Here is a 26,102-nt window from a genome sequence, read left to right on the forward strand (position 1 = left end):
AGCTTTGCGTGGTTACCCAGCTCCAATTCACTCAACCACCTCCAGCTACAAAAGGCTCCTGCTTTTTCTCCTAAATCTGAATCTGCGGCACTTACACATTCATCGTCTGATCCAGTTCTCTTTAGCAAAACGGACCAAAGAAAGGATTTACTTACACCCTTTATCAGGACAGCTCGTCAAAAAGAGACTGCTATTGAACAATCATATTTTTGCTTGTTCACCTGGCCAAATGCATACGAAGCACAGATTACATTACCAAACCAGGTGGTGACACAGTGGGATAGCATCATGCCTGCCTCCCCACTCCAGGGTCCTGGGTTTCATTCTGGCTTTGGGTGTCTGTTTCGATTGAGTCTGCATGGTCTCTCCTAGCCCATGCGGATTTTCTCCGAGTGCTGTCAACTGACATCCCAAGCAAGAGATCCTGTGCCTCTTGGACACAAGCCTGAGAACTGTAGGAGTGGGACGGTGAAAAACAGAAGAGGAAGAGTTCACATTGTACGAAATAGTCTGTATAGTAGGCCAGACATGGGCAGTCCTGGCTCTGGAGGGCCAGTGATTTTGCCAGTTTTCCTGGACTTCAAAGCACCAGCATCTGGGTACTTCTGAAAAGGGCTGGGCCATGCTTTCTACAGCACAGCTTCTAATGCAGCTGGTCTCCACGCTTCCCCTGCATTCATCATTCCATTTCACCAGACATTTTTCAGGGGAGTGTGATCAGGATTTTTCTACACTGCTCCTTGTTGGTAGATGTACAAGTGTGCAAAAGAACACACCCTGACAAAAACCAACAGGCCTCATCCAAAACATGAGAAATGCACTTATCAAAATGTCATCACCACACTGAACAATGCAATATACTGCAGGTCACAGAACAGAGAAGGCTCTGTGGTTCTTTGTTATATGGTTGCGGGGCCAGCTGGTGATGGTGTCCAGGCCTATTCAAATCATCATCTCGTACTGCAGGGGGTCACGTGTTGGAGAGGACTCTGAGGGGACCCATTTTTGAGATTGGCAACATGGCTTCACACAGATATTGCAGAGCGTACGGTTATCATGAAAGGATATTTTCCATTCTGACCTGCACCTTTCTAACCCTTTCAGACCATTCAGGATTACATTTTCAAGTCCTAATATCATCCCTTCAGATTGAAATTGGGCTTTTTCAGGCCTTTCTATCAACAGATTCCACTTTCACCACTTGAAGAGAATGTGGGCTCTTCTAAACTACAGCTGCACATCCTCCAAAGCCGCGACTTTTCACCAGCCTGTTTCAGCCTTCAGATCAATTCCCTCAGATTACAATCCCATACGGATGCAAGATGATTAAGTGTACGAGGCCTATGGGATACCACAGGATTACAGATGGAGGAAAAATGTGTATGTATCCCTCAGTAATCCTATAATAAAATAGCTGCTAATCCAATAACGTTTGTCTGGAGAAAATCCTGCAGCATTTGGCATAATATTTTGTTGTGTGCAGACTTGTGAGATCTACAACAGTGAAGCATGGAATCCTAAGCCAATCTACGCTACAGAAAAGGATTACTGTAATAAAATTACAATACCACTGCCGTGTAGCCTCATCACTGACCAGGATAAGAGGATTACCCTTCCAAACCTTTCAGTGAGAGGCAGAGGAAAGAGCACCAGCCCGAGACTGATCATCCACTTCCACTGGGACATGCACTGATGAAGGCACTGGCATTCAACAAATGGTAAAAATGAGTGCTTGAATCTCTATGGCACTTTTCAATCCCAAGCGCTTTATGCACAGGGATAGCACCTTGCACACACTTCATCCATCACCAAAATGCAGCCCCGCCTGGATTTCACGCAGCTGCGCACAGCAGGGACCTCAACTGGCACCGTATTGGAAAGACGGGGCCAAACTGAACGCCATCATCTCAGGCCACACAACTGCCCCAGGTCCTGACAAAGCTCGCCAGGTGATGAGAGCAACAGGGCACACCTATTTTTCTCAACCTCCCTGGCTGGTGTAGGATGCTCCCTTGTGAGATTGAGCAACAAGCTGAAATTTGAGCAGAATGACATCCAACAATCAGTAGAGGGAGTGACATTTTCATTTACAATCTTTTCAAAAGGAACGACCGCAGCCTAGCAAAATCACACTCTGCAGTCTGCAGGCATTGTTCTCACAAGTAGAAGCAGTGGGAGGAAAGCGAGAGAAATGGGAAACGATCAAGGCAGTGGCCCGCAGTGAAGAGGAGCTGTGCATCTTTTAAACCTGTAATTGTTTCATAACAGGAGGGATATTTTCCAACAGATTCAGGAAAAACATTTTTACCAGTATATATAACGGATGCAGTGTCCCTGGTCTACATTATAACATCAGCCAAAGAAAAGTCAATTCAATATAACTGCTGGGTTTGTCATAGGAGGGGCCTGCATTTCCCACCTCCTTCCGCACATGTTTTATTCCCTACACTTATCTGTGATGACAAGCAATTTATGGGCTACAGGAAGGAAAATATCTATTACTGGTACTTCAGTTAGAAAATCAGCACCGCTTAGGGAATTTTCTGCCTTTAAAGACAAACCCGGAGCACTAACAGACAAACACATATTGTAACTCATGGCAAAGACTAGGCTATGGAAAGGATACTTGCATGGTCTCTCTTTTTTAGGGACTAATTTCTGGAAAATAAGTCTAGAGCCCAACAGCCCAGAGCAAAGTTTCCCTTGAGGATATAATAAATGCATTTGTCTTACATAACAGAGCACAAGCTCTAAGATAAGAGTAACAATTTAAAATAACATACATTATCAGATTTTCCCTGAAGAAGATCTATGTTCAAATATGGTTATAAATGTACTTTATTGCTCTTAAGACTACAGATTGAAATCACCAAGACACTGGCAGTCAGAGAGGCATGGGAACTAAGCTAGTGTCCCATTACTCTAGGATTTCCCACGCTGCCCCTCTTAGCGGGTTGGCCAAAAAACAGTTAGCAATGATTTAGTTTAGGTAAGCGCTAAGATTATTCTCAAACCTGAGCTAAAGTTCCTAGCGCAAACATTTAATGCGCAACGTTTACACAGAAGAAGCTGTTCTTTTCAAAATTCTAATGCACCTGTTACAGAAATGAGATGTGTCTCATTCTGCTTTCTTGCTCCTGATACAAACAAATGCCTTTAATTTAGGATCTCACCTTCTCTGCTTTGTTGTTTAAGTTTCATTTTCAAGCATCAAACTGCAAACTTTTAATACAAACATAACTTTTTTTTTACGCGCAATTACCATACGATTATACAGTTTAAAAGACTAGTTCGGACAGGGCCCATAACAAAGGTATAGACTCCAAAATTTCCCTGAATTTTTCTTGACCACCTTCAAAACAAAATAAAGTAGCATGACTTATATTGCAGATATCCATGCTATGAAATCTATGATATCTCCTGTGTAAAGTGTTGCATGCTTCGGCAAAATATTAAAGGATTATTCAATATTTAGTGACGTCTCATGGACAAGTAGGGGACAGGATCTTAAGTAGCATTGATACCGAGAGTCTGGCTCTAAAAACTCTGCAGATCTCATGTCTGCTCCTGAGCAGGCACAAGAAGAGACGCCGGATGCTACTAGCAAAGGCAAGACTGAGACTAGATAGCAGTTATTAGTGCTGAACCGTGTGTTCTGGCTGCATTCTCATGCAGGCTTTCATTCTGGCCCAAGTGCTCCCAGGATCCCATTCTGCACTTCTGGGATTTATGGACGCTACAACTTTGCATGGAAACCGAAGAGCATGAAGGAACACTGCTGACGTATTGCTGCTCACGGTGGCTTGTGCGCCAAAGACGTCAGCACCACATCCATTAAAAATAGACCATTGAGTTATTTATAATTTCAGTCTTTTTATAAAATGTTTAAGTTAAAAAATAGTGCAGAAATAATGGGATCTCTGTGGCATCGGAGTAACCTCATTCTTCTTCCCGGCGATCATCAATTATTCATTATGTCAGTTACGTAAAATCTCACTGCAGATGAAAAAAGGTCACTCTAGGACATAAATTAAAATGTAAAAAGAGTGATACCTTCCTTCTTCCACAGATTTAAAATTGCACTCTTATTAACGAGCTTGGGAGCCACAACAATCCAGAGACTGCATTGCATTCAATGCAACCACGCGTTCTAACACAGGTAGTTACATTTTGTGCTTTCCCTGCTATAGCAAGCCTTTTCGTATCCTGTCCTCACTGCAGAATTACAAGTACGTCTGACTTCCTCGTCTAGGAACACCGAATGCTGTTCATTAAAAAAAATCATAAAAAAATTCCAAAGTAGAACGTGTTCCTGTTTTTCTGTGGGCGTCAAGACACTTTTTTTTCTTTCTGTGAGCCCGCCATCAGCTCGCCTGTATCTCTTCCCTGTCTTCAGAAAACAATATAAAGGCAACAAAAAGAAAAAACTTTTCACTGACTGACCAGACAGATAACTGAGAGGGGCAGAGAGCCATCACTGAGAATTCCCTTGTGTAAATAAAATTTGTTCAGTTTTTAATCCTGATTTTTGCACTTTTCCAAATAACTGAACCTATTTAGTATGAAAAGAAATTGACAGGACAAGTATACTTGGTTTGCAATGACCTCTCTCTCCCTGAGACACTAAAATAATCCAGTCTTTCAATCCATTAGCACAAGCCAAGAATTCCATTTTGAAGAGTCTCAAATGTTTTCACTCGTGTAACATATTACATCTGATTTTTCTCAATAAGCACAAACCTCCAAACATCAGATTCAAAACACTCAAGCATGAACTACGGCAGCTTTTCGGAAGATGGAACCTCTAGTAGATTCCCAGCCTACAGTATATACTGTACACTGTACACAGGAACATACTAAAGCATCAGAATCCTTCGCCTGAAACAACATTCACTTCATCATTTAGTTTAACAAAACAGTATTTATTATAGTGCGTTTATTATCAATTAGCTTTTCTCCCCAAGAGGGCCGAAGAGATTCACCCTGGCTATCAGGAAGACAGATTCAGGTTCGAGAGGGGCGCAGCAGTGCCTACAGTATACAGGGAGTGGATCATGACTTGGAGCTGTGCTGTGTTCAAGGTTTAGCAAAGTTCACTTGTCCAAACACAATCAACATGGGAGAAGGCTTTACATCGTCAGGACAGAAAACAGTGTTTCCCCAACACTGTTTTTCTCTTCCTTGTGAGAAGATATAAATGGCAACTTTAAAGGAATTGGATAAACTGATATTAAAATATTCTGAAGGGAAGCATCAGCCACCAACCGGAAGAAACTGCACTTCCTGTTGAGTCTTTTCAGACAAATGGCCCTGAATTTTTCAAAACAGAACAGGTTTTACTGTACTAATATTGGGATATGGATTCCATTTATTCGCATTCACTTTGTGTCCGAAAAATGAGCCTTCATCTTCAGAGGAAGAGATCTTGTGGCTTCCTCCTGAAGAGGAGCAGCATTTGAGCATCCCTGAGCTGCCTGATAAAAGCCGCTTGTCTTCAGAGATGGCTCAGCCTGTGCCTACTTGTCCCCAGGGCCCACAGGCCCCCGATTCCAGCTGACACGGATTTCAGACCCGCTCCTCGTAAAACACCTTTGCCATGGCCTGTGCCACCTTCACCACTTTCTTGTCCTTGGCATCAGGGCCCATGTTCTCCCGGGCAAGTTTCACCCAGTACTGCTCCGTCCGGCGCTGATAGTCGGGACACGACTCTCCTTCTTCTACAAGAGGGTGCTCCTCAGCTGTAAAACAGCACAACCTAGGTGAGCCCGCTGCTCTCTGCTGCTTGGCACAGGCCACAGCGGTGCAAAATCATAGCGGAAAGCTGTTCGCATCACAACATGAAATTAGTAACTAAGAAACTCGATGTTTATGTCTCTGATTTTTAATGAGGTTTATGAGAAAGACAATGCCCTACTGAAAATGATGAAAAGGACAACACTCACATAGCCCTGCCTACACAGCTGCAGTGCAAAAGGCACTGCTGTGCCAGGGTGGCCACACAGCAGGGTATGGCTGGAAAAGCACATGTGATGCTTGTTAGCAAGCAGCAAGGAGAGACTGCATATCCCATGTGAACACGAAGTATTTCTGCTACAAGAGATGAGCACCACTGCACCCACTGCCCGCTCTCATTACCTTCATCATCATCATCATCATCCTCTTCTTCTGAGTCCTCTTCATCCTCCTCTTCCTCATTCCCTCCGGCTGCCCCCTCAGCCTCCTCATCCTCATCTGACTCCGACTCCTCCAGCCACTCCTGGGTCTCTGGGGAAGAGCCAGTCAGCCAGTCAGCACATACACTGCTAACCCTGCTTGCAAAGTCTTCCAGTTCTACACTAAGGCCTTTGGCCTCACTAATGGAGAGTGACCTGGGCTCAAGCACTAATTCAAGCAGATGAGATACATAAGACATCCCACAGTATTTATGCTATACTGTTTTCAGATTTCATGTACAGCGTAGACAAGAAAATGCTGAGTAATATTTCTGGTGGTGGTACACATATTTCCATGTATTGCAGGTGAATCAGTTCATTTGATTACCCTTAAATAAAGTGAATAAACTAATTTAAAAGAGTATAAATAAACCCTCCGTTCATCCATGAGTTTCTAAAGATACAGATGGCAACACTGGCACTTTTCTATCACATGTACTGTACTGCTTTCTGATGAGTTATTTTCTATTGTCAAGTGGTATGAAGCCTGCTTGTGAAGCAGGTTGTTTGGGCATTCTGACCTTTTGTTTTCGGCCAGAAAAATCATTTGCAGGGATGAGGCCATTTTGATTCACGCCATGCGGAGAGACTGAGTGCACTTACTGGGGTCCATCTCCACAAGAACCTTCCACTTGTCCATCTTGTGGAGGTCAATGGCGTAGAGGTCGCTGAGCGTGAACTGCCGGTCGCCCACTTCAAACATCCCGCCGTACAGATACAGAACCCCGTGCTTCACGGTGGTCATGGCGTTGGAGCGGGGACATGGCTCTACCACAGCGGCCGCTGTGCCCTCCTCTTCCTCCCCCTCCTCCTCCTCCTCCTCCTCGCTCTCTGAGGACAGGGGCCCTTCTCCCGGCACGGAGATCACCTGCTTGATGGTCATCAGCGTGCCGTCCTCGGCCACGACCTCTTTCACCACCTCCACCGGCCCCCGGGGAGCCTGGCCGCCCTCCCCCTGCCTCTCGCTGGGCTCGGCCCCATCGCCCTCGGCTGTCTTCCCCCTTCGCCGCTTCTTCTTCTCTGACCGGCGCCCCTGTCAGAGACGAGGACAAACGTACATGGCATCTGGATCTAACAAAAGACAGACCTCTTCGAACAGAGACGCATGCACTGGAAATCCACGAGTATGAAATGCGTTGAGATAATTGTCCAACAGCTTAGACAGGGATAGATAGGGGAGTTTATCTGCCATAAGTACATGTACAAAGGGATTCTTATTCATGCTGTTCTCTCAAGACAAGCACAGTACAACAGACAACACCGCACAATGTAGACCGTACGTTACAAAACACTAGATAATAAATAGTGCCAGCACGGACAGGCAATAAACAAACAGAACAATAAATATGTGGTAGCCAAGTCAAAAGTGTGCAGATGGTTCGTTGAATTCTGAGGCGTTGCACAGTTAGCTGCTTAGGATGAGAATGGCTTTTTCATGGTTATAGGTGTCTGCCTGTCATGCTTGTGTCACCCTAGAGAGGGTAAGGTAGGTAGGGGGGTCATTTTAATGGCTGTGCTGCAGATCTTGAAGAAAGCTACTGCTGGGAGTGAGCCTTTTCAGAAGACCTCCAGCTGATTTCACCTGGTTCAGTTCACTGGCTTTAGACAGTTTATGTTCTAATGTTTGTTTTCCTGTTATTTCAACACAGGCTGAGCTATAGCAAATTTCCTGTGAAAAGGCCCAGTATTCCCTCTGTGAAAGAGAAGCTTTGCACCGCCACCTGGTTGAAATGACATTATACATCTCCAGTGGCCTTAACAAACAGGTGCTTAAAAAACATAACAGGTTGTTTCTATACAGCTTAGGCAGAAACAAATTCTTTTAAAAAATCTATTGTAGAACAGGACTATTCCTTTTTTTACGGAAGCAAAAAAATGTGCACGATAAAATTTCACGGCACTGGATTGTTTGGGGGCGGCATGGTGGCGCAGTGGTTAGCATTGCTGCCTCACAGCCCTGGGGCCCTGAGAGTTTGTATGTTCTCCCTGTGTTTGTGTGGGTTTCCTCCGACTGCTCCGGTTTCCTCCCACAACCCAGAGTCATACTGAAAGGTTAATTGGCTTCTGGGAAAAGTGGCCCTGGTGTGAGTGTGCGTTGGGGTCTGTGTGTGCCCTCTGATGGTTCTCGCCTCGCACCGGTTGCTTGCCCTGATAGGCTCTGGCACCAGTGTGACCCAGTACTGGATGAAGCAATTAGAAAATGGATGGATGGACTATTTGGACTCTGAAGTGCTGCACTGGAGGACTCCCATGAGGCCGGAATCCCCCCTGTGGCTGTGCAGTTAGGACAAGTGGAGCAGGAAGCTCACTAGAGCAGCCTTAGGAATGACATGGTGCAGCAGGGATCCCAGTGAGCCTGCAGTGCTGTCCTTGAGAGCCACCCAAAAGTATAGGGTATGAAAAAGGGAAAAGAACTAGCAGATACCTTGAGCTGACCGACAAACCAGCGGCTCTTGTTCATGTCGTACAAGTACATGTCGTTGAAGAAATCTCCTTCCAAGGTCTCGTCTTCTTCCTCGTCGCACACACCTCCGAACAGCACCACGCGGCCCCCAGGCCCCACGGCCAGAGAAAATCCGGAGCGAGGGGTGGGCTTCACTCCTGAGGGGCTCACTCTGCTCCACACCCACTTTTCTGAGGATGGAGACAGGACATCTTTACCACACCCATGCAGCACACAGCCCAGAGCCTCTTACACGACGAGAACAAGAGCGTCATCATTTTACCACTTTCTTGACAAATATTCTCCATCGCTGCTTCATAATGAGACTTTCCCCTTTGGCTACTCAGAAATAAAACAACAGGCATTTAATCGGAAGTGTTTTTCTTCAAATGTTCATTTAAACCCGTTAATGTTCCAGCACACCTGAGCCCCCGCGCTGGTTGGAATTCGCTACAACTGTCCTCCTGCTGAAACTTCCAGCAGGTACACAGAAAGGACTAGGAAACCTGCAAATCACGTCAGCTTACAAAACAAAAAAACCCTGAAAGAAGAAACTGTCACAGCACTTGCGAGAAAAAGAAGTAATAACAGAAAAGATCTAAGAAAATAACTATTGCAAAGCTAACTTATAAACAGCACCCTGCTTCCACCCTGAAAATGCTCTTTTTTACATTCTCCAAGAAGTACACAGCTTCGCTGACGCTCCATGAAATTCAGGCATACGTGATATGGTGCTTATAAAGTGCACTCAAGTTCAGATCCGCAGAAAACTAAAGGAGCCAGCTGCGTCTCTGCAAGACTATTTTCTTAAAGGATCCAGAACCTATTAATCCAAAGGAGGGTGCTACTTTGGAATCAAAGCCTGTCTGAGCTGAGCAGAATCGGTGTTTGATGAGGGCCATTACAGCACTGCAGTATCGCAGAGCATTATTAATGTGCGGAGGGCTGTGTGTCACGCTCCTCTGCAATAAATCATACATCTGGTGCTTTTGGGCACCTCGTGGCACACAGAGAACAAATGACTAGGGCAATAAGAATGAGATGAAATCTTGAGGACAGCTGGCATAATTTAGGGAGAATGGGCAAATTACATCACAGGGGGAAAAGTGGTTGAGAGTATGATGACCGTATCCATACAAGAGCCCGAGAGCACAGGGCCAGCAGTGTCAGCTGTATCAAGACCACACTGGTTTCTCCTGCTTCTCTGCAATGAGCATTAGCTGATGCTCAGACCATCACTGCTGACAGGAAAGCAAAAAGGACAGATATCAACTAACACACGAGAACTGAGAGGCCTATGTACAGGATAGACAGATTATCATTTAATTAATTCTCTGAGCTGATGTTCTAGTTGTTTGGCTCAGAAAATTAAAAAGGGAATAACAAAAGTCGTTCACTAAACAGGGACCCTAAACATACCGCTGCATTTGCAGGTTGTGGGAAAAACGTGACAGGTGGTGGACCAGTAACCCTCAACCTCTTCACACTCCGTTAATTGTTTAACAAATAAACAACAACACAGGGCTCTGGCTTAAAACAAATTCTGAGACAAAAACCGTAACATGCGTGTGACAGAGGCACACGTAGCAAGGCGGCTCTCTTGGAAACCCACCTTGAGATTCAGCTCGAGTTTCAAATAAATTATGTAACGATAACTCAAAGTAACAGACTCTCGGGCTAAGTGAAAGGTGTCCATCACATTCTATAAAGACAAGAGAGAGCTAGAAGATCCCACAAATAAGTCCTGTTCCTTGTTTCAAACAGCGTGAGGGACCTGGTCTACAAAACCAGGCCTGACACCTGCTGGCCTGACGGGCTCAAACCACGACGTACAAAGGTTTAACTCCCACAGGGAAACAGGAGAGAGACTCCAGGAATGTAAAACAGAGTCTTTCTGAGGGCTCTGGTAAAAAAAAATCATTTTACACATTTCCTATAAAATCAGCTTTAGGTCCAAATTTAATAAATGGCCATGTCAGGGTGGGACATTGTGATTTATATATCTTGGTTTTCAAATAAGATAAAAAATAATACTATTAGCAGTACTTCCATTAGCTTTAGATTGAATGTGTACTTGCTGTATTTTCTATTCTTGTGTTCGAGTTAATTCCTCTTACAGGGCCGCTGTCAGCCAGACCTCTCACTTGTTCGTAATCCCAATGAAAAACAGATGCAGGGTGTTGCTGTTTGTTAGTTTAACATTATCATTTCGCTCTTAAAGATTTAGCTGATAACCTTAATTTGATGGGTTCAAAATAGGAATTGAAAAATCTGTAAGTTATCGCTTTATTTTCTATTAGTTCTTCTTTTTATCATTTGTTTTACCTTTATTGTGATGTTTATAAATAAAATATTTTTTTATGTTCCCTGCAACATTTTTTTCACTTATCAGACTTATCATTTATGTTATTCAGGTTTTTACCCTGCAAAAGACAACTGATTGTATACAATATTTTATTCACAAACATCTAAAATGGTTTCTCAATCTACATATCTTTGCATGTGAAAGAAGGAAAACAAACACTTGCATTCCATAATACTCATTTAACTTCCAAGCTGTTTCCGAGTGTGTGGTTTCTGGAAAACTCAGAGAAGGGGAAATGAGATCAACAAGGCTGAAATATGGAGGGACCCTTCAGGAATATCAGGAACATCATAAAACTCTGCTTTCAGAGAGCAGGAAATGGGACAGGACTCGCAAAGTGAGAGCTGATGACCTTATCCCCTGAAAACACGTACCTTGGCCCTCCTTTTTCAGCAGGAACATGTCTGTATGAATTGTGCCCTTGTCCACATCCTTTTTGGCTTTCTGCAAAAGAAAAGAGAATATATTATTTAGTGAGTCTAATTCTATCTCATCTTTGCTAAACCCTATTCTGCCATTCAAAATAAAAGCATGTCTTTAAATCTGTTTTAGGCTAATCCAGTTCTATGAATTGCTGTACAAAATGATTTAATTTCTATTAACAAAGGTCTTCGTGAAAAAGACTAGATTTTTTTTTGGTATGAGGCTATGAAGCAATTTACCTGGGATGACTGGATAAAACTCTTCAATCAATAAGCTATTACAGACCAAACTAGGGGGACTGGCCAAACGGTTTCTTATTTGCAATCCTCCAAGGATACCTCCACTTCACTGCACCTCCACAGGTGTGAGCACAGTAGATCTCCACAGGGCAGGCATGAGACCTTTAAACATAACATAGTGGCCCTCAGGGAGTAAAACCTATCTCAGCCTTCCTGCGATCAATGCTCAGCAGCTGGTGGGCTCTCTCGGAGACATGCCGAGGATCCTGCTAACCAGATTATTGTTTGTTACAGGACCCAGAAAACCCGTTTTCATTTCATCGCTGTAAGCTGCACATTTTTGCTGCTGCAAATATGCTTTTTTATTCAGCGACAGCACTCTCTTAGGCTCCAATGCCACAGGAGCAATCGATATCAAAAGCTCAAAAGCTAACTAAAGCCCAAAAGCGGTAATGTGTGGGTTGAGCAGAACCGGGATCCCAGAAGTTGCAGCTGGCTCCTGTCCAATTCCTTCTTCAGCACGTTTGTGGTGTCATAGCACAGTTGTTCCTGCAGATGGTGCTTTGATTCTGCCTGCCTCCTGTGCTCCTCATGTATATAAATAATTCACCTGCTATATCATTGGAGGACTTGAGTCACCCCCCACCCCTGCCACACAATCACTACTGAGCTCCTTGCTATCACCTGCCTAGGCCTCCAGTTGCCTAGCAACGGCTGTCTTCTCGTCGACTGAGTCGCCATGGCCGCAGTCTCGGCTCGACGTGCAGCAGAATGCTTTATGGGTAAATTTATTGCACCGGGCCCTGGCAGCATCGGAACCCATGAAGCCTGTAATGCATCTCCCTCGTTAAGTCTTTGAGCCCCAGTATCAGCAATAGATTACTGCCTAAACTGTTGACTGGCAAGCCAGGAATATTAACAGTGATCAGATAGGACTCAAATACAGCAGAACCAGACATGAAACTTTTTTTTTTATTTTGCACTTAGTGATGTGCAGCAGGATTTGCACAGCGGAGAAACACATTAAGCCTTGGGACAGGTGTTTCTGGGTGCATCATAAAACACCTCATAAAATCCCCAGATCCACTCCAGACGGGCACTACAGCAGGATGCCAGTCAGATGTGTCTGAATAAAAACAGACCGGCAGCAATCAGCACACCTGGACTATGAAGACTGGCTCTCAAAAAAAAGGAGCTTCAGAGATGCAGTCACATGCATAGGAGTGCTGAGAATGCAAATATAGACAACTGTCTGCAGACACACCAAAGGCACAATGGTTGGGAAGCAAACACCAGAGTCCGATTCAACCAGTTCTTGGTTGGCTGAGGCTTGGCGGGAAACAGGACACTTAAATGTCTTTTGTCTCACAGCACAGCAGTTTTACAAGTTTATGAAGACATGTCATTGCACGGGGTTTGTTCTTTGGGAGAACTGAAATCTGGTAGTTGGTTCGAGTGGCAACATCTAACCAGGCTTATGGTTCCTCTCTGCAGTCGTTTTAATTTTTACAGTTTTGAATCATGAATGAGGTCAAATAAAATTCTGTCACCTGAGCCATCTTTAAAGGAGCTGTAATTCACTCGCCCTGGTTGTTTAATATGTCTTCCCTTGCATAATCAGTGTTTGTAACCTGGCAGATTTTGAAATGTGTGATATACATACAGTACAACACAATGCCTATCAACGTTCCAGCTCACAACCTGCACCACACTGTGCAATCCACAAGAAAGTAAAGAAACTTTTCAGCAAGTGACTGTGGAGTACAGTACATCAGCTGATGCAGGCTAAAAGAGCAATTACAGCAGTCTTTAATGTGACCAGCACTTCAGGATCACACAATGATTTATATCCCACATTTTCAGAGATACCCTGACACTTTGGGACATTGCACTTCACTCTCTTCTTCCGATATGTGTGCTTCTGGGCAGACAGGCTGCTACCTGAAGGGGTTTCCTCAGTGGTTAGATTAGTGAGCTGGGAGTCTCACTGCCCTCTGTCAATGCTGAGTCACAGTGCTGAACGCAGAGCAGGCCCAGCTGGCAATACTCACTCAATTCACAGGCGCGGCAGTCGAGGCAGAGCCAGTGCAGGATCCGCTGTGACAGAGACAGTACCAGCAGAGAAACAGCTACTGACTGGTATCTGCAGGTCAGCATTCATGCTGTCTTCACCGTACTAGGGCAGGTGATTCCTGGCTCCAGACGGATAGATAAGGCCAGATCAGCCCCTGCAGCCCCTTATCACGGTTAGCCTCACAAACACAGATGTATGATCCATTTACCCAATGAGCAAGACCAGAAAAATCCATGTTATTCTTTACTTAGTCCAATAAGATGTCTGTGTCTGCAAACAGAAAAATCCGTTTTTTAAGACAGACTGCACGCCTTGAAGACCAGTGTTGCAATCAGAGCAGGAACGGCTTTTATGCGCAGGCTGAGCTCCCCAGTGCAAACATCCTTGACTATGACCTAGTTTCCCCAAGCAGAGGCAACTCTTCACCTAAAGCCACTGGGGTGCGGAGGCCCTGAGCCAGCCAGGGTGTCCTCTACTGATCACAACATCGCCTCCGGTCAGCACACCTGAGGCCTGCACCAGCAATACACTCGACATCTCTCTGTTGACACTAGTGGGGGTGCCAGTATTACACCTGGATCACCAGGGACATGTTCCAGAGGGAGACAGAGCTGGGACTTAGGAATATAGATGTACCAGTAACGGTCTGGAGTGACAGCTTTGATGCTCAGTGCCTGCGGTCCACGCTGCATGTCAGGCTAACAAGGTCCTCGGACCCCATGTTTCCAAAAAAATGTATTTCCACACCGAGCTGGCGGAATGACAGCACGCCATGAAGTCCCCACAAAAGCAGCACGACCGTCTGGATGACAGGACTGATGCACAACGTGCCGCATAACCAAGGCAGCAACTGACATCTTGAAATCAAGCACCTAGCTTTTCTTTGGTGATGGTTTTCGGTGTAGCACACAGTATAAAACCAAAAGGACACAGAGAAACCCGACTGCAGAGACGTTCCAATCAAGCAACTTGTTAGCTGAATTAAGGATTCTATTGAGTAAAGAGCAGGGTTGGAAATAAGTAAAAGTAATTTTTAATAAACTTATATTTCAACTGCATAGGCACAGCTGTACTCTCTCCTGGCTTCGGACACATTCATTACAAGAGTAAAGCAGAAACCCCAAGAACAACTCACCACTTTGGAATAGCCACCGTAGATGACGACCCCTCCATCAGGCGTGGCGGCCATCTGGCAGCCTGAGCGCGGGCCGGGCCCAGCGCCCGATGGGGCAAGACGGCTCCAGGCGAAGGTGTCCAGGTTGAAGGTGTAGACGTCGTTGTAATAAATATAATCCCTTCACGGAAGAAGAGCAGAGGTTGGGCACGGGCCTCCTTCACAAACCGAGCGCCTTGTCCTCTTACATATACACTATGTGTAACTGGGGTTTCCGCCCTTGCCACTCCTGCCCTGCCAGTTCGTCCCTCACTGCCTGGGCGCGAACCCGGGTCCCCAGCATCATGCCACAGGGAACTTCAGGCCTTCAGCTCGGGCGGCTGAGATCCCCGTTATACGCAGGGGTGTATTCATTACATATACTGTACAAATGTATCCATATTCACATAACAGTGACACAAATCCAACTGAAGCAGAACAGTAAGAACTCGTTAATTCTAAACAAATAACTGATAAGGAGCTTATACCTTTCGATCCATTCTGACAGTTAAGAAGGCAGTTTCCAGGATTTTGCCACTCTTCCATGTTCTCCAGAAGGTCTGGTTAAGTCTGCCCATTTGCTCTCCGAATACTGCTGTTGTTCCCTCACCCACAAACAAGTCATGTGCTACTTAGTACCACATTTAATATGTTCCAAACCCTATTTATAAAGAACATTCTTCAAAGCTGAATTTACTGCACTTGTTTGAAACACAGCCAAATGCACCAAGCATACCACATTATAAAATCCAAAAGAAATGTTTTAATGGCCTTTAGGGAATATTAATTAATTATTATGAAAGACAGGCCAGACATTTTACAGCTTCATAGTGTTGTTTCCTCGTTAGGAAACAAACAGGTGTGACTATCGTGTGGCACAGCTACAGTATGTCTCCAAAGGCAAAGTATTTTATTTCTGAAATCAGATATCACTTCTTAGCAGACTGTTAATGCAACGATTCCTTTTAAACGTACCAAGGTGATGCCAAACACATCACTGAGAAAAGGCCTTTGTGCAGGGTGTGGAGAAGGTATACAATCATCTTAGCAACTCGTGTTCAAAGAGGTGTCACACCCAGATCCCAGCTAACCATTGGTTCAGAAAAATACCAATGAGTTACCCCAGTGTGGAATGGAACAAGGGGCTGTTGCAAGGGCAGTGAGGAATGCTGGGAAGGAAGGGTTAAAGGTCTACAGTATGTTGATGGAGGAGTGTCTTAATTTGGAGACAGTTATCAGCATATGGTCTTGAACTCTACAGAAGGGAGTCCTTGTGAACTGGTCAGACTGGAAGTGACTGAAGCCCCTAGCCCTGGTCATGCTGGGATTGAGGGCAGCCCCAGCCCCGGTCACGCTGGGAGTGAGGGCAGCCCCCAGCCCTGGTCACGCTGGGAGTGACAGAAACCCCAGCCCCAGTCATGCTGGGGGTGACAGAAGCCCCCAGCCCCGGTCAGGCTGGGAGTGAGGGCAGCCCCAGCCCCGGTCACGCTGGGATTGAGGGCAGCCCCAGCCCCAGTCACGCTGGGAGTGACAGAAGCCCCCAGCCGTGGTCACACTGGGAGTGAGGGCAGCCCCAGCCCTGGTCACGTTGGGAGTGACAGAAGCCCCAGCCCCAGTCATGCTGGGAGTGACAGAAGCCCCCAGCCCCAGTCACGCTGGGAGTGAGGGCAGCCCCAGCCCTGGTCAGGCTGGGAGTGAGGGCAGCCCCAGCCCTGGTCAGGCTGGGAGTGACTGAAGCCCCCAGCCCCAGTCATGCTGGGAGTGAGGGCAGCCCCAGCCCTGGTCAGGCTAGGAGTGACTGAAGCCCCCAGCCCCGGTCAGGCTGGGAGTGACTGAAGCCCCCAGCCCCAGTCACGCTGGGAGTGAGGGCAGCCCCAGCCCTGGTCACGCTGGGAGTGAGGGCAGCCCCAGCCCTGGTCAGGCTGGGAGTGAGGGCAGCCCCAGCCCTGGTCACGCTGGGAGTGACTGAAGCCCCCAGCCCTGGTCACGCTGGGAGTGAGGGCAGCCCCAGCCCTGGTCACGCTGGGAGTGACTGAAGCCCCCAGCCCCAGTCACGCTGGGAGTGAGGGCAGCCCCAGCCCTGGTCATGCTGGGAGTGAGGGACCCCGCTCACCTGGCGCTCTCGTGGAACCCGCCGAATACAACCAGCTGCCTCTTACACAGCACCATCCGGTGGCCACTGCGTCCCGACGGCGCGCCTGCCGCTCTGCCAAAACAGGAAGTCAATAGGTCAGGCTGGGATCATGGGACCAGTCGGGAGCTACAGGACATGATGATCAGGTTACCCAGAAGATGGACATCATGACAAAGAAGGTGAATTGCAATCATTTATACTTTGTTTTTCATTCCAAAGAATCTGTAACTACACTCAATCAATAAGGTGATCGCTCATTTAATTGGGAGATCAATACTGAAAATGAAAGACAGCCACAACATTTTGTATTGATTATACAAATACCACAGAATTAAATAAAAAGAATCACATTCATCAGGTCAGAAGAGGGAAAAGATTATGGTTTATCAGATATATCTTATGCTTTGAGTTAAAAAGTAACTGTTGCTAGATTTCATCACCAGATAACCTGACAAACTACAGGTGTAATGCATTAATGCACAAACTTGTCCCCATCAATCTTCTCCAGCCATTCCCTGAACACTTACCCGAATTACCGCATAACTGTTTTGTGCTTCTCTAACAGTGTCCTCCTATATGGTTAATAAAAGAATCCTAAAGACACAGTACAAGTTACTTTTCTTATTTATTCTGAACAGCAAGAGGCAGCTGGACTACTGGTGACAGGAAAAGCCCAGCACGGCATGGTGTGTCTATACTGGTGTTGGATATTCACCCAAATGGAGGTCCTTGACTTTAGGGTAAGAAAAAACATCAATTTAACAAGATGTCACGTCAACAAGGTTGCAGTGGAATCCACTGTGGAGCTTTGCTAAATTTGCTGCACTAGTGGATTTTGCAATTAAATGTTGTTTTGTTGTTTCAGAATGAGTGTGCAGGGACATTAAGCCAGACCACCTTTTACTGAATTACTGCATTGCCTTGTGCACTGCCCTTCCAACACGATGGCACACCAAGGTCACTACAAAAAGATGCAGGGGTATCATTTACTCATGGTATTACCTATTGGTCAGATTATTTTATTTAATAATATTCATGATGTAAAGTGCAAAATACTGATCTTAAAAACAGGAATACATGGTGTCATTCCTCTGGTAGCATCTGAGCTGCATGGACTTTTGACCCAAGAGTCATATACTCAGCCAGCATAAATAAAACATTTTAAAAAATCATCAAAACAGCCCCGTCACCTACATGAAGTTAGCATCTGCAGCAGAGCTCCCTGTCACACATGCTAAGACTGCAGACAACAAACTAAACAAGCTCTGCAAGGCTATGCACCTGCATCCCAGAGGTTCATAAGAAACATGCAAAGCATGGAAATCACTGCACTTTGTAGGTTTTAAGCAACAGAATGGTAAAAAATATAAAGAAAACATGCAAACCATTTTGATCATCAAGAAAAAGCCTTGCAAAAAGTAAAGCATACAAAGTCTATAAAGACATTCACCACTACTGTTTAATTTGAATCATTTCTGGAGCTTATGCATGAAACAGGGTGGTGTTAATTTTGCTCCATTTGCAGAGATACTGCCTTTTTCTCACCTTAAAAGAACACTCAGATTTTTCATGGCCAGAATTAAACCACCTAACATTCAATGGTGGGAGGCTGGTCAGAAAAAAAGGCAAGCAATTCTATTGTCACAGAAGTAGGTGGAAATATCTCCTTACAGAAATGGTATCCTCTTATGCTGGTTTTGTGATATTTAATTGTTTGAACAGCAAAGAGCTCAGAGGCAAATATTTAAAGACACTTTGGAAAAGATCACCCAGCTGTCTCATCCGGATAAGAATCCTATCGGCTATGACTAATGCAGGGACTGAAATTGACACCTTAAAAAGGATAAAGCCGAGTAAGATTTTCTTTCCCTTCCAAACTAGTTGGATTTATCCCAGTCAGAGCACTCACACTCCCGGTGCGGATCAGAAGGGATCAAGAACAATGGTGCAATCAGATCAATGCTCTTCTCATACAACAGAAGATGGTAATAAAGAAAAAAAATACGAATTATCTTTCCATGTTTCCATCCCAGTATCAATCAGCGAGCGCAAGTGATGTGTTTTAACCAGTGATCACTGCGCAACAATCAGGGCCACCTGTGACTCCCAGCCACCCCCAGCCCCCTGCCAACACAGGCCAGCTCCACTCCAGTTGGACAGCTGCCTCCGAAGCAAACTGGCAGGCTCGTCCAGGCAGACGCCCACGCGCCTTCTGGAGCTTTAACTCTCCCTGCACCGCCTGCAACGGAGGAAACTCCTGCGGATCCTTTTTTCAAGGAACACTTAAGGATAAAGAAACTGTTCGCACCAGCTGCACTTGCCTGATACCCACATTCTGGGCATGGCCAACGAGGAGGCCACCTGAGATATGCGGGAAAAAAAACGAAAGAAGAAGCTGTATGTGGTCATGTTTAATCACGTTCCTTTGTTTTGCTCCTCACCCACTATAGTACACACCACCCCGCGGATTTGGCCTGCTTTAACTTACTATCCTGAGCTACACTGCCCCAAAGTGCAACAAGGATCACTGTTCTGAGCATTAAGAAAACGCGATTATTTTTATTATTTAAAAGCGAAGGTGCACACCTGTCCATCTAAAGAAGGAAAAACGGAGAAAAGTGCCGCAGTGCCAGCTGGCAAGGCCACTGCAAACACTCGGCATTGTGAGACAGAAGATGGCCAAGTAGCAGCCTTGGTGACTGAAGATATATGACTGCATGACCCCACAGTTCTCCCAGCTCCTGCTCACAATACCTGTCCCCCCCCCACACCCACACCTGTCTGCGCCGTAACGGACGCTTATAACCAGCACCACTAACGTTTCAAACAAGAAGAGGTCATCTTGTCTGTAAGATATTCCAGCCTGTCTTGCTCACCTGGTTGCTAGTAGCCTATTGATCCAAGAATCTAGTGATACTATAGTGATAGTAATGTTAGTGTTAGTGAAGTCCTGCAAATTAGTTATGCCGTCACCAATTTTAGAAACTGGAGCTGGTAACAGGTACGGAGCATAGAAACAGTGGAGAGTGAGTCTGAGTAGAGGAAGTCAGTTGAAAATAAAAGCACTCCTTGGAGAAACAAAGAGTCAGTGTGAGCAGTATGAGAAATTCCTTTAAGACCAGGAGACCACCTGATCACTCTCCTTCTTTCTGAGTCTACAGGTGCAATTATTTACTTCCTGTAGCATCTCAAACAATGTAGTAACATGCAAAGACTTTCATCAGTCTCAATCAGGTCTCGTGCTGACTCCATAGTTATGTCCAATAACCATGATAACAACTTGTTCACAATGTGCTGATAACTAAAACTGATTATCAGAAGACCCAGAGGACTTAAACTAACAACCCAAATCCAGAGAAATGCAATGAGCCTGGAATAAGGCAGGATCCTAAAACTATGACAAAAATGACAAGCGTTTTCCAAAAAATGAGAGCAAGGGTGTCAGTAATTAACCTGTCACTAATCCCACTTTCAAGGCAACAACAGCCGCTGACAGGAAGAACAGCCAAGCAGGAGCTGCCCACAGAGAACACCGATTCACACGGGGCGTCAAGCCCCACACACCTGCCTGACTTACTTGATCTGCTCCCAGGTGTGCGTCGCCAGGTGCAGGACCCACAGGTCTTTGTAATGGTAAAACTGCTCTCCGTCCGGTGACGCGAACTCCCCCCCGAACACCCAGAGCTGTCCGCCCGCCTGAGGAACCACCACCGCCTGCAGGGGCAGGAGAAACACCGCCGGGCCGTCAGCCACTGACCAGGAACACGGACCCCCCGAAAGGTTTGACTGACGGACGGCACTGATGGCAGACCCAAATCAAACAAGTCATAAAACTTCCAAAAAATTAATTGACACCAAACGCAAGGTCCATTTCCAAAGGCCTATACTGCCTGAAAAAAGGTTTCTTTTTTAATATGTGGTGTAACCTGAATAAATCAATCGAATGTGCATAATAAAAGATAACACATTATTGAAGTTTGACAGCTTAAAGCAGGCTGGTGCACTTCATCCCAGTTAGGTTACTCGTCAGTGTAGTCTGGCCCCTAGGCAGACATTATAACACTGATGCGGAGCCCATTTATCATAACCGCTATTATCATTAGAATTATTCAAACTGCCTGTGCCACATCACAATCTACCGCATGTGAAAGCATTTATACACAGGAGTCTACAAAGGTATTTCAGAGGCAGAGAATATTTTTTTAAAACAGTGTGACTGTGATTTACTTTTAAATTCCAGGAGATCTCCAAGCAAACCCTAGATATCAGCAGTTAAGCAGGCCAACAAGGGCCTAGTTCCAGAGGATCTCTCTAAAATCACGCAGCGCTCAACACAACATTGTACAGGAGTCCAAACCTGTAGCCACACACAAAAGATCTGTTTTATTATTAAATTGCTATGAGTATGATCCCTCCCCCCGACTAATTGGAAAACCACAGAAACAGAAACAGCGCCATCTGCTGGACAAGAGTGAGAATTCCTTCAGCTCTGGCCCCCGGCCAGCTGTAGTGGGATTTAGTCTGTAGAGTGAACTGGCACAGCAGCACACAGCCTGCTAGGTGTTATTATAAACTAATTCAGCTGATCTACATTCTAAGCACCCTAGAATGTATGGACAATGTTCTCATTTTTCTGAAAGACCAGTCTCATTTGTTAAGTCATGGAAAAACACCTGACTAAAAACAGTCCAACAACAAGCTTGTGTGATGTTTAATTGGACAAAAAAGTCACTTTATGCAGGAACCCCCCTTCCTGGGCCCTAAGCTGTCCTGACAAATAACGTTACAGTTGGTTTTTTTTGCTTTGTAGACACATGGTCGTGTCACAGAAACCCATAAGCTCTGTGATGAAGTGCTGTGTGGCATAGGGTACGACAGCTGACATGACTGACTGATCGAGACTCGGGGACCCTCCCCATCTGAAAATAAAGGCGTGGGGTTACCTGGTGGGCGCATCTCCGCGGCGGTGGATTGGGGATGTCGGTCCTCACCCACGAGTTCTTCTTAATGTTGTAGAAGTACAGCTCGTTGTACAGGAAGGTCTGAGCGAGGAAACAGGAAGAGAGCCGTGTTGTCAAAAAGGTTCCCGCCAGGCTTTATCTCCCCTCCGAGCAGACGGGCTGAAGGCACCTGCAGCTCCTGCGCACTGCAAGACTGCTTGGCAAAGAGGGCCAGGCTGAGGGGCTGCAGTATGACAGTGCAAGGGACTCACTCGTGCACTGAGAAGAAATTCTGTAAGGAGAACTGACAGGCTGACAAACACACCTGCAACACCTTTCAAAATAATGCATAATAAATGCAACACTGCAATGTCTTTAATAAAGCTGAAAGTGGGATTAATCATATAGAAATTAGTCATCTTGAACCTACTAGATGGCCACTAGAGCAATAAAGTAGGGTAAACAACATGATCTCATCTTCCCTGCTATTCTCTACCGAATGGCTCTCGACTCAATCTGAATGTGAAATTAGCCCTTCCTCTCCATGCTGCTCTGCTGCTTGTCACTGCTACACCTTCTGTCCCCTCAGCAGAATGAGGTTCACACACTGAACACAAGAAAAGCGGAAAGAAGACAGATGTTTTACTTTCTGGCCGTTGAAGTACTCCCCACCAAAGAGGATCAGCTCATCCTTCTCGGGGTGAGCAGAGAGGGTCGCGTTTAATCTGGGGGGAAACACAAAGCACAGCTTCAGCTGTTAGGGTTAAAAGACAAAGACTCATACAGATATAGCACAACTGCCATACAATAGAGGAAAGCAAATTTGGGTATGACCAAGCACTAACAGTAGGCTATTCATCTTTCATCTCAGTAAGGGTTGATTATGCTACTGGGTTTGGGTTAGCATTTGGAAAACCATAAGGCTGAGAGAAAAACTTTTGTTATAGTTGTGCGCAAAATGCTTAAAATAAGACAGCGAGATGCCCAGTTTGAATTTATACTAAAGATCTGGTATGAACCTATTTTGGGCTGTATTTCCTGTTAGACATAGTTCTCTTCGTTCCCAGAAATTACAATGATTTTCTTTAACTCTGGTCTCCTTCCATACAGTTTTTTGCCTCATGTCATACTCTGGTATGTTTCAGAGTTCTGCTGGCCTCATTCTTGGCTGGCTTGCGTTTCATTTGCATTTTAGTTTAATAACTGAAATTTTAAATTAATTTGCTTAGTTTAAAAAAAGCTGTTATGGCCCAAATCTAGGCTTCTGTCACTGCGTGTATGTTTGGAATATAAAGCACTCTCTTGTAATTGATGTGTGTGTGACACAGGCTTCAGGGTTCATGCATCTCCACGGCGACTCGAGTCTTGATTTGGATTTGAAAAAAAAGAGACTCCGGAGTTGAAAAGACACCATCGCTACCATACCGGGGCGAGGGAGGGGGGCAGGGTGTCTCCACAACCTGGGTCTTCCTGGCGTCCAAAGACTGGAACTCGGCAATGAGAGCCTCCAGATCCTCCTGGAGAGACAGGAAAGCACCAGTGAGAAAGGGACACGTTTTCACTGAGAGTCCCAGGGAGAGAACTCTTACACAGCTTTCGCCACAGGAGAAACGCTCTCCTCTGGTTCATGCTGTTCCTGTGACAGGAATCGGTCCACGTGGCTCCTTACCACCTCTTATTCATTAGCTGGCCAGAGGTGATTCTGAATAGGTAATGGGACACTTAAGTCTTAGGGGGCTTTCACTAATAACTGACAAGGACCGGAGCTGGAATGAAACCCAGAGGACTGCAGTGGTCCATTCTGTCTACAGACACTTCTGAAGGCTCTCTCTTACAAGCAGCTATAGTTACACATGAGTTCTACAGGCCATGCTTCTGCCAGTTCCTCCAAATTACACTGCACACCCTTGCTTTATAACCGTGATAACGGCAATCATGATGTCAGGAGTATTGGAATAATATTTCGGACTCTTTGAGCCTTTCAGCCATTTCCAAATCATGCAATTCAGGGGTGTGTGTGTTATCAGCATTTACCAACAACATGAGACCCCGGCGAATGGCTCTTTAAAACGCTTCCAGATGAGTAAACTGATTTCACTGAATCAGTTTCACATCATTGAACGCTCTATAAAGAGAAAGAAAACCGGGGGATTCTGTATCCTGTTAGGGGGAGTGGTGAACCCCTACTAAAAGCACCTTCAGTTCAAAAGTAGCTTCAAACAATTTCAGTGTTGGATAAGGCAGCACAGCTACAAGTACTGCACACATGATGCATTCGTCAAATGCATGATGCAGTCAAACCAGATTTCGGTCAAAAGGTAAAATTGTCAACTTAATCTTTCTTGGCCCCAATGAATCCTCCAGGTCTACCTATTTACTTTATTGTACAAGACGGGAATTTGTCTTGTAGTCAGGTTAAAGACATTACACAGTACACAATACAATTCACTTGCCGTTAAATACCCTTTTCTAATATTACTGTGCAATTATAAGAACCTTAGTATTTTCACACAGCACAAAAAATTAATAACTTGTAGGTTTTTTTCCGAGTCAATCTGAGTTTTAAGAGAAAATACCGGCGAAGTCTTGAAATATATTGGTGCTCGTGTTTTCGCATTGTGCAGAAGTGGAGTGACATCTGTGCAAGTCTGCAAACTCAGAGCTCAGAAATAAAACACAAAACAAGTTACATAACCTTTTAATAATTGGCAGAGGGGTTTGTAATGTTAAACATTTCTCTCTCCCAGTAATAACAACTATCGATCCTAGAGAGATGAGAAGTAACTGAAGTAGACAACCACAGTAACTAATGCCCGCTAACCTCTTCCCTCTTTGACTTCTTGGAGACCTTTTTCTCCATTTTGGCCAACGTCTTCTCCGCTCCCTTCACCTTCTTCTCTTTCTTGCTTTTTTTGCCCATATTCTCTACCCTAGATATTACTGTAACTTAGCGTGCTGCTCCCCCTCTCTCTCACATGGAACTCTCCTGCACCGCCACACTTCCGCCCAGCTCCGAACTTTTCCCTCAACAATACAGGGGCCCTGAAAACAAAGAGCGGATCCTCTGGCCCGCTTTCTTGTGCAACAGCGCCATCTGCTGACTGGGAGGAATCGACTCTACCTCAAAAAGTTGATCAGGGCACAAGAGCTGCTAGACCCGCAGGAAAGCTTGTGTTCCACCAGGGGCGTAGGCCCACCCTGATTGATCCTAGGCCTACCCAATCAGTCCAAAGTAATTTAAGATTCTCCCCCTTGTTTACGTTACGTGTTTTGCTTTTTAATGTTACGTGATTGGATTTTTTCATCGTATGTGATTTGCTATTGGATCGCTCTATCTTCTGTGACCAATAAGAAAATTATGTAAATACAGTGGGGCGGTGCATGCGTAGCCGTAGCCTAATTGCCTATCGTTGTCCTCAGACACTCTTAGAGCTATCTAGCGCTAGGTTTTTGGTTTATTCGCCAGCATGGCAAAACAAATGCATATATCTGCGTTTTTCAAAAAGCCGCCTGTAGATGCCCAGACCAGTCCCGAAACAAATAAGACACACGAGATGCTACAGGCATCTTGGGTTTTAAGGAGAACAGCCTGGCTTCCCGAATACAAGTGTTTCTGGACCGCAAGGGGCAGTGCACGCGTTTGCTTGTAGCAGCTCGATACACGCTCGACCTGTAGGAGTTAAGCACGAAGAGAAATTCTAAAATTTCTCCTGTAAACAAATTACAAGTTTTGGAATGCATGAATAACATTAAGATAATGCTGACGGATAGATGCGAGCGTGCATTTTACAGATAACTATTCAGATCGCCTCTAAATGCCCTGCAGTGTTCTTAAGTGAACAACGTTTACAGAGCTAAAATACATCCAAAGTATGTAATACAGAATATTCTTGCAATTAAAGGTACGGTAAATCGGTTAGCGCTGTAATGCGACTATAACAATTCAGTGTTAAAAGTCTTGTGGGAAGTCACGAATTTCCAAATTAGGTGTCTTTTGGCTTGAAAATAGAATACTGATTTCGTAGGTTTCATACAAGTTTAAAAGCATCATGAAGGATCAAACAAGATCATCAGAATTTAATATTTTAATACCTTCGCTGTTTTTATTCTCATGGCGCC

General features: G+C 45.2%; 1 protein-coding gene across 1 annotated transcript; it reads right to left on the bottom strand.

Annotated features, from left to right (window-relative positions):
• Positions 1–4,901: 4,901 nt before the first annotated feature.
• On the bottom strand, positions 4,902–24,990 carry klhdc4 (kelch domain containing 4). Its single transcript, XM_088938837.1, has 12 exons — positions 24,805–24,990; positions 23,409–23,500; positions 22,630–22,708; positions 21,987–22,085; positions 20,621–20,757; positions 17,023–17,115; positions 14,892–15,051; positions 11,395–11,464; positions 8,638–8,846; positions 6,816–7,245; positions 6,136–6,264; positions 4,902–5,738 (listed from the first exon to the last, which is right to left on the bottom strand). The coding sequence occupies exons 1-12, from the start codon at positions 24,901–24,903 to the stop codon at positions 5,566–5,568; spliced, it is 1,770 nt and encodes a 589-aa protein (XP_088794963.1). The 5' UTR covers positions 24,904–24,990; the 3' UTR covers positions 4,902–5,565.
• Positions 24,991–26,102: the final 1,112 nt, after the last annotated feature.

This window comes from Atractosteus spatula, chromosome 21, assembly GCF_055471065.1.
Source record: "Atractosteus spatula isolate fAtrSpa1 chromosome 21, fAtrSpa1.hap1, whole genome shotgun sequence".
Taxonomy (NCBI): Eukaryota; Metazoa; Chordata; class Actinopteri; order Semionotiformes; family Lepisosteidae; genus Atractosteus; species Atractosteus spatula.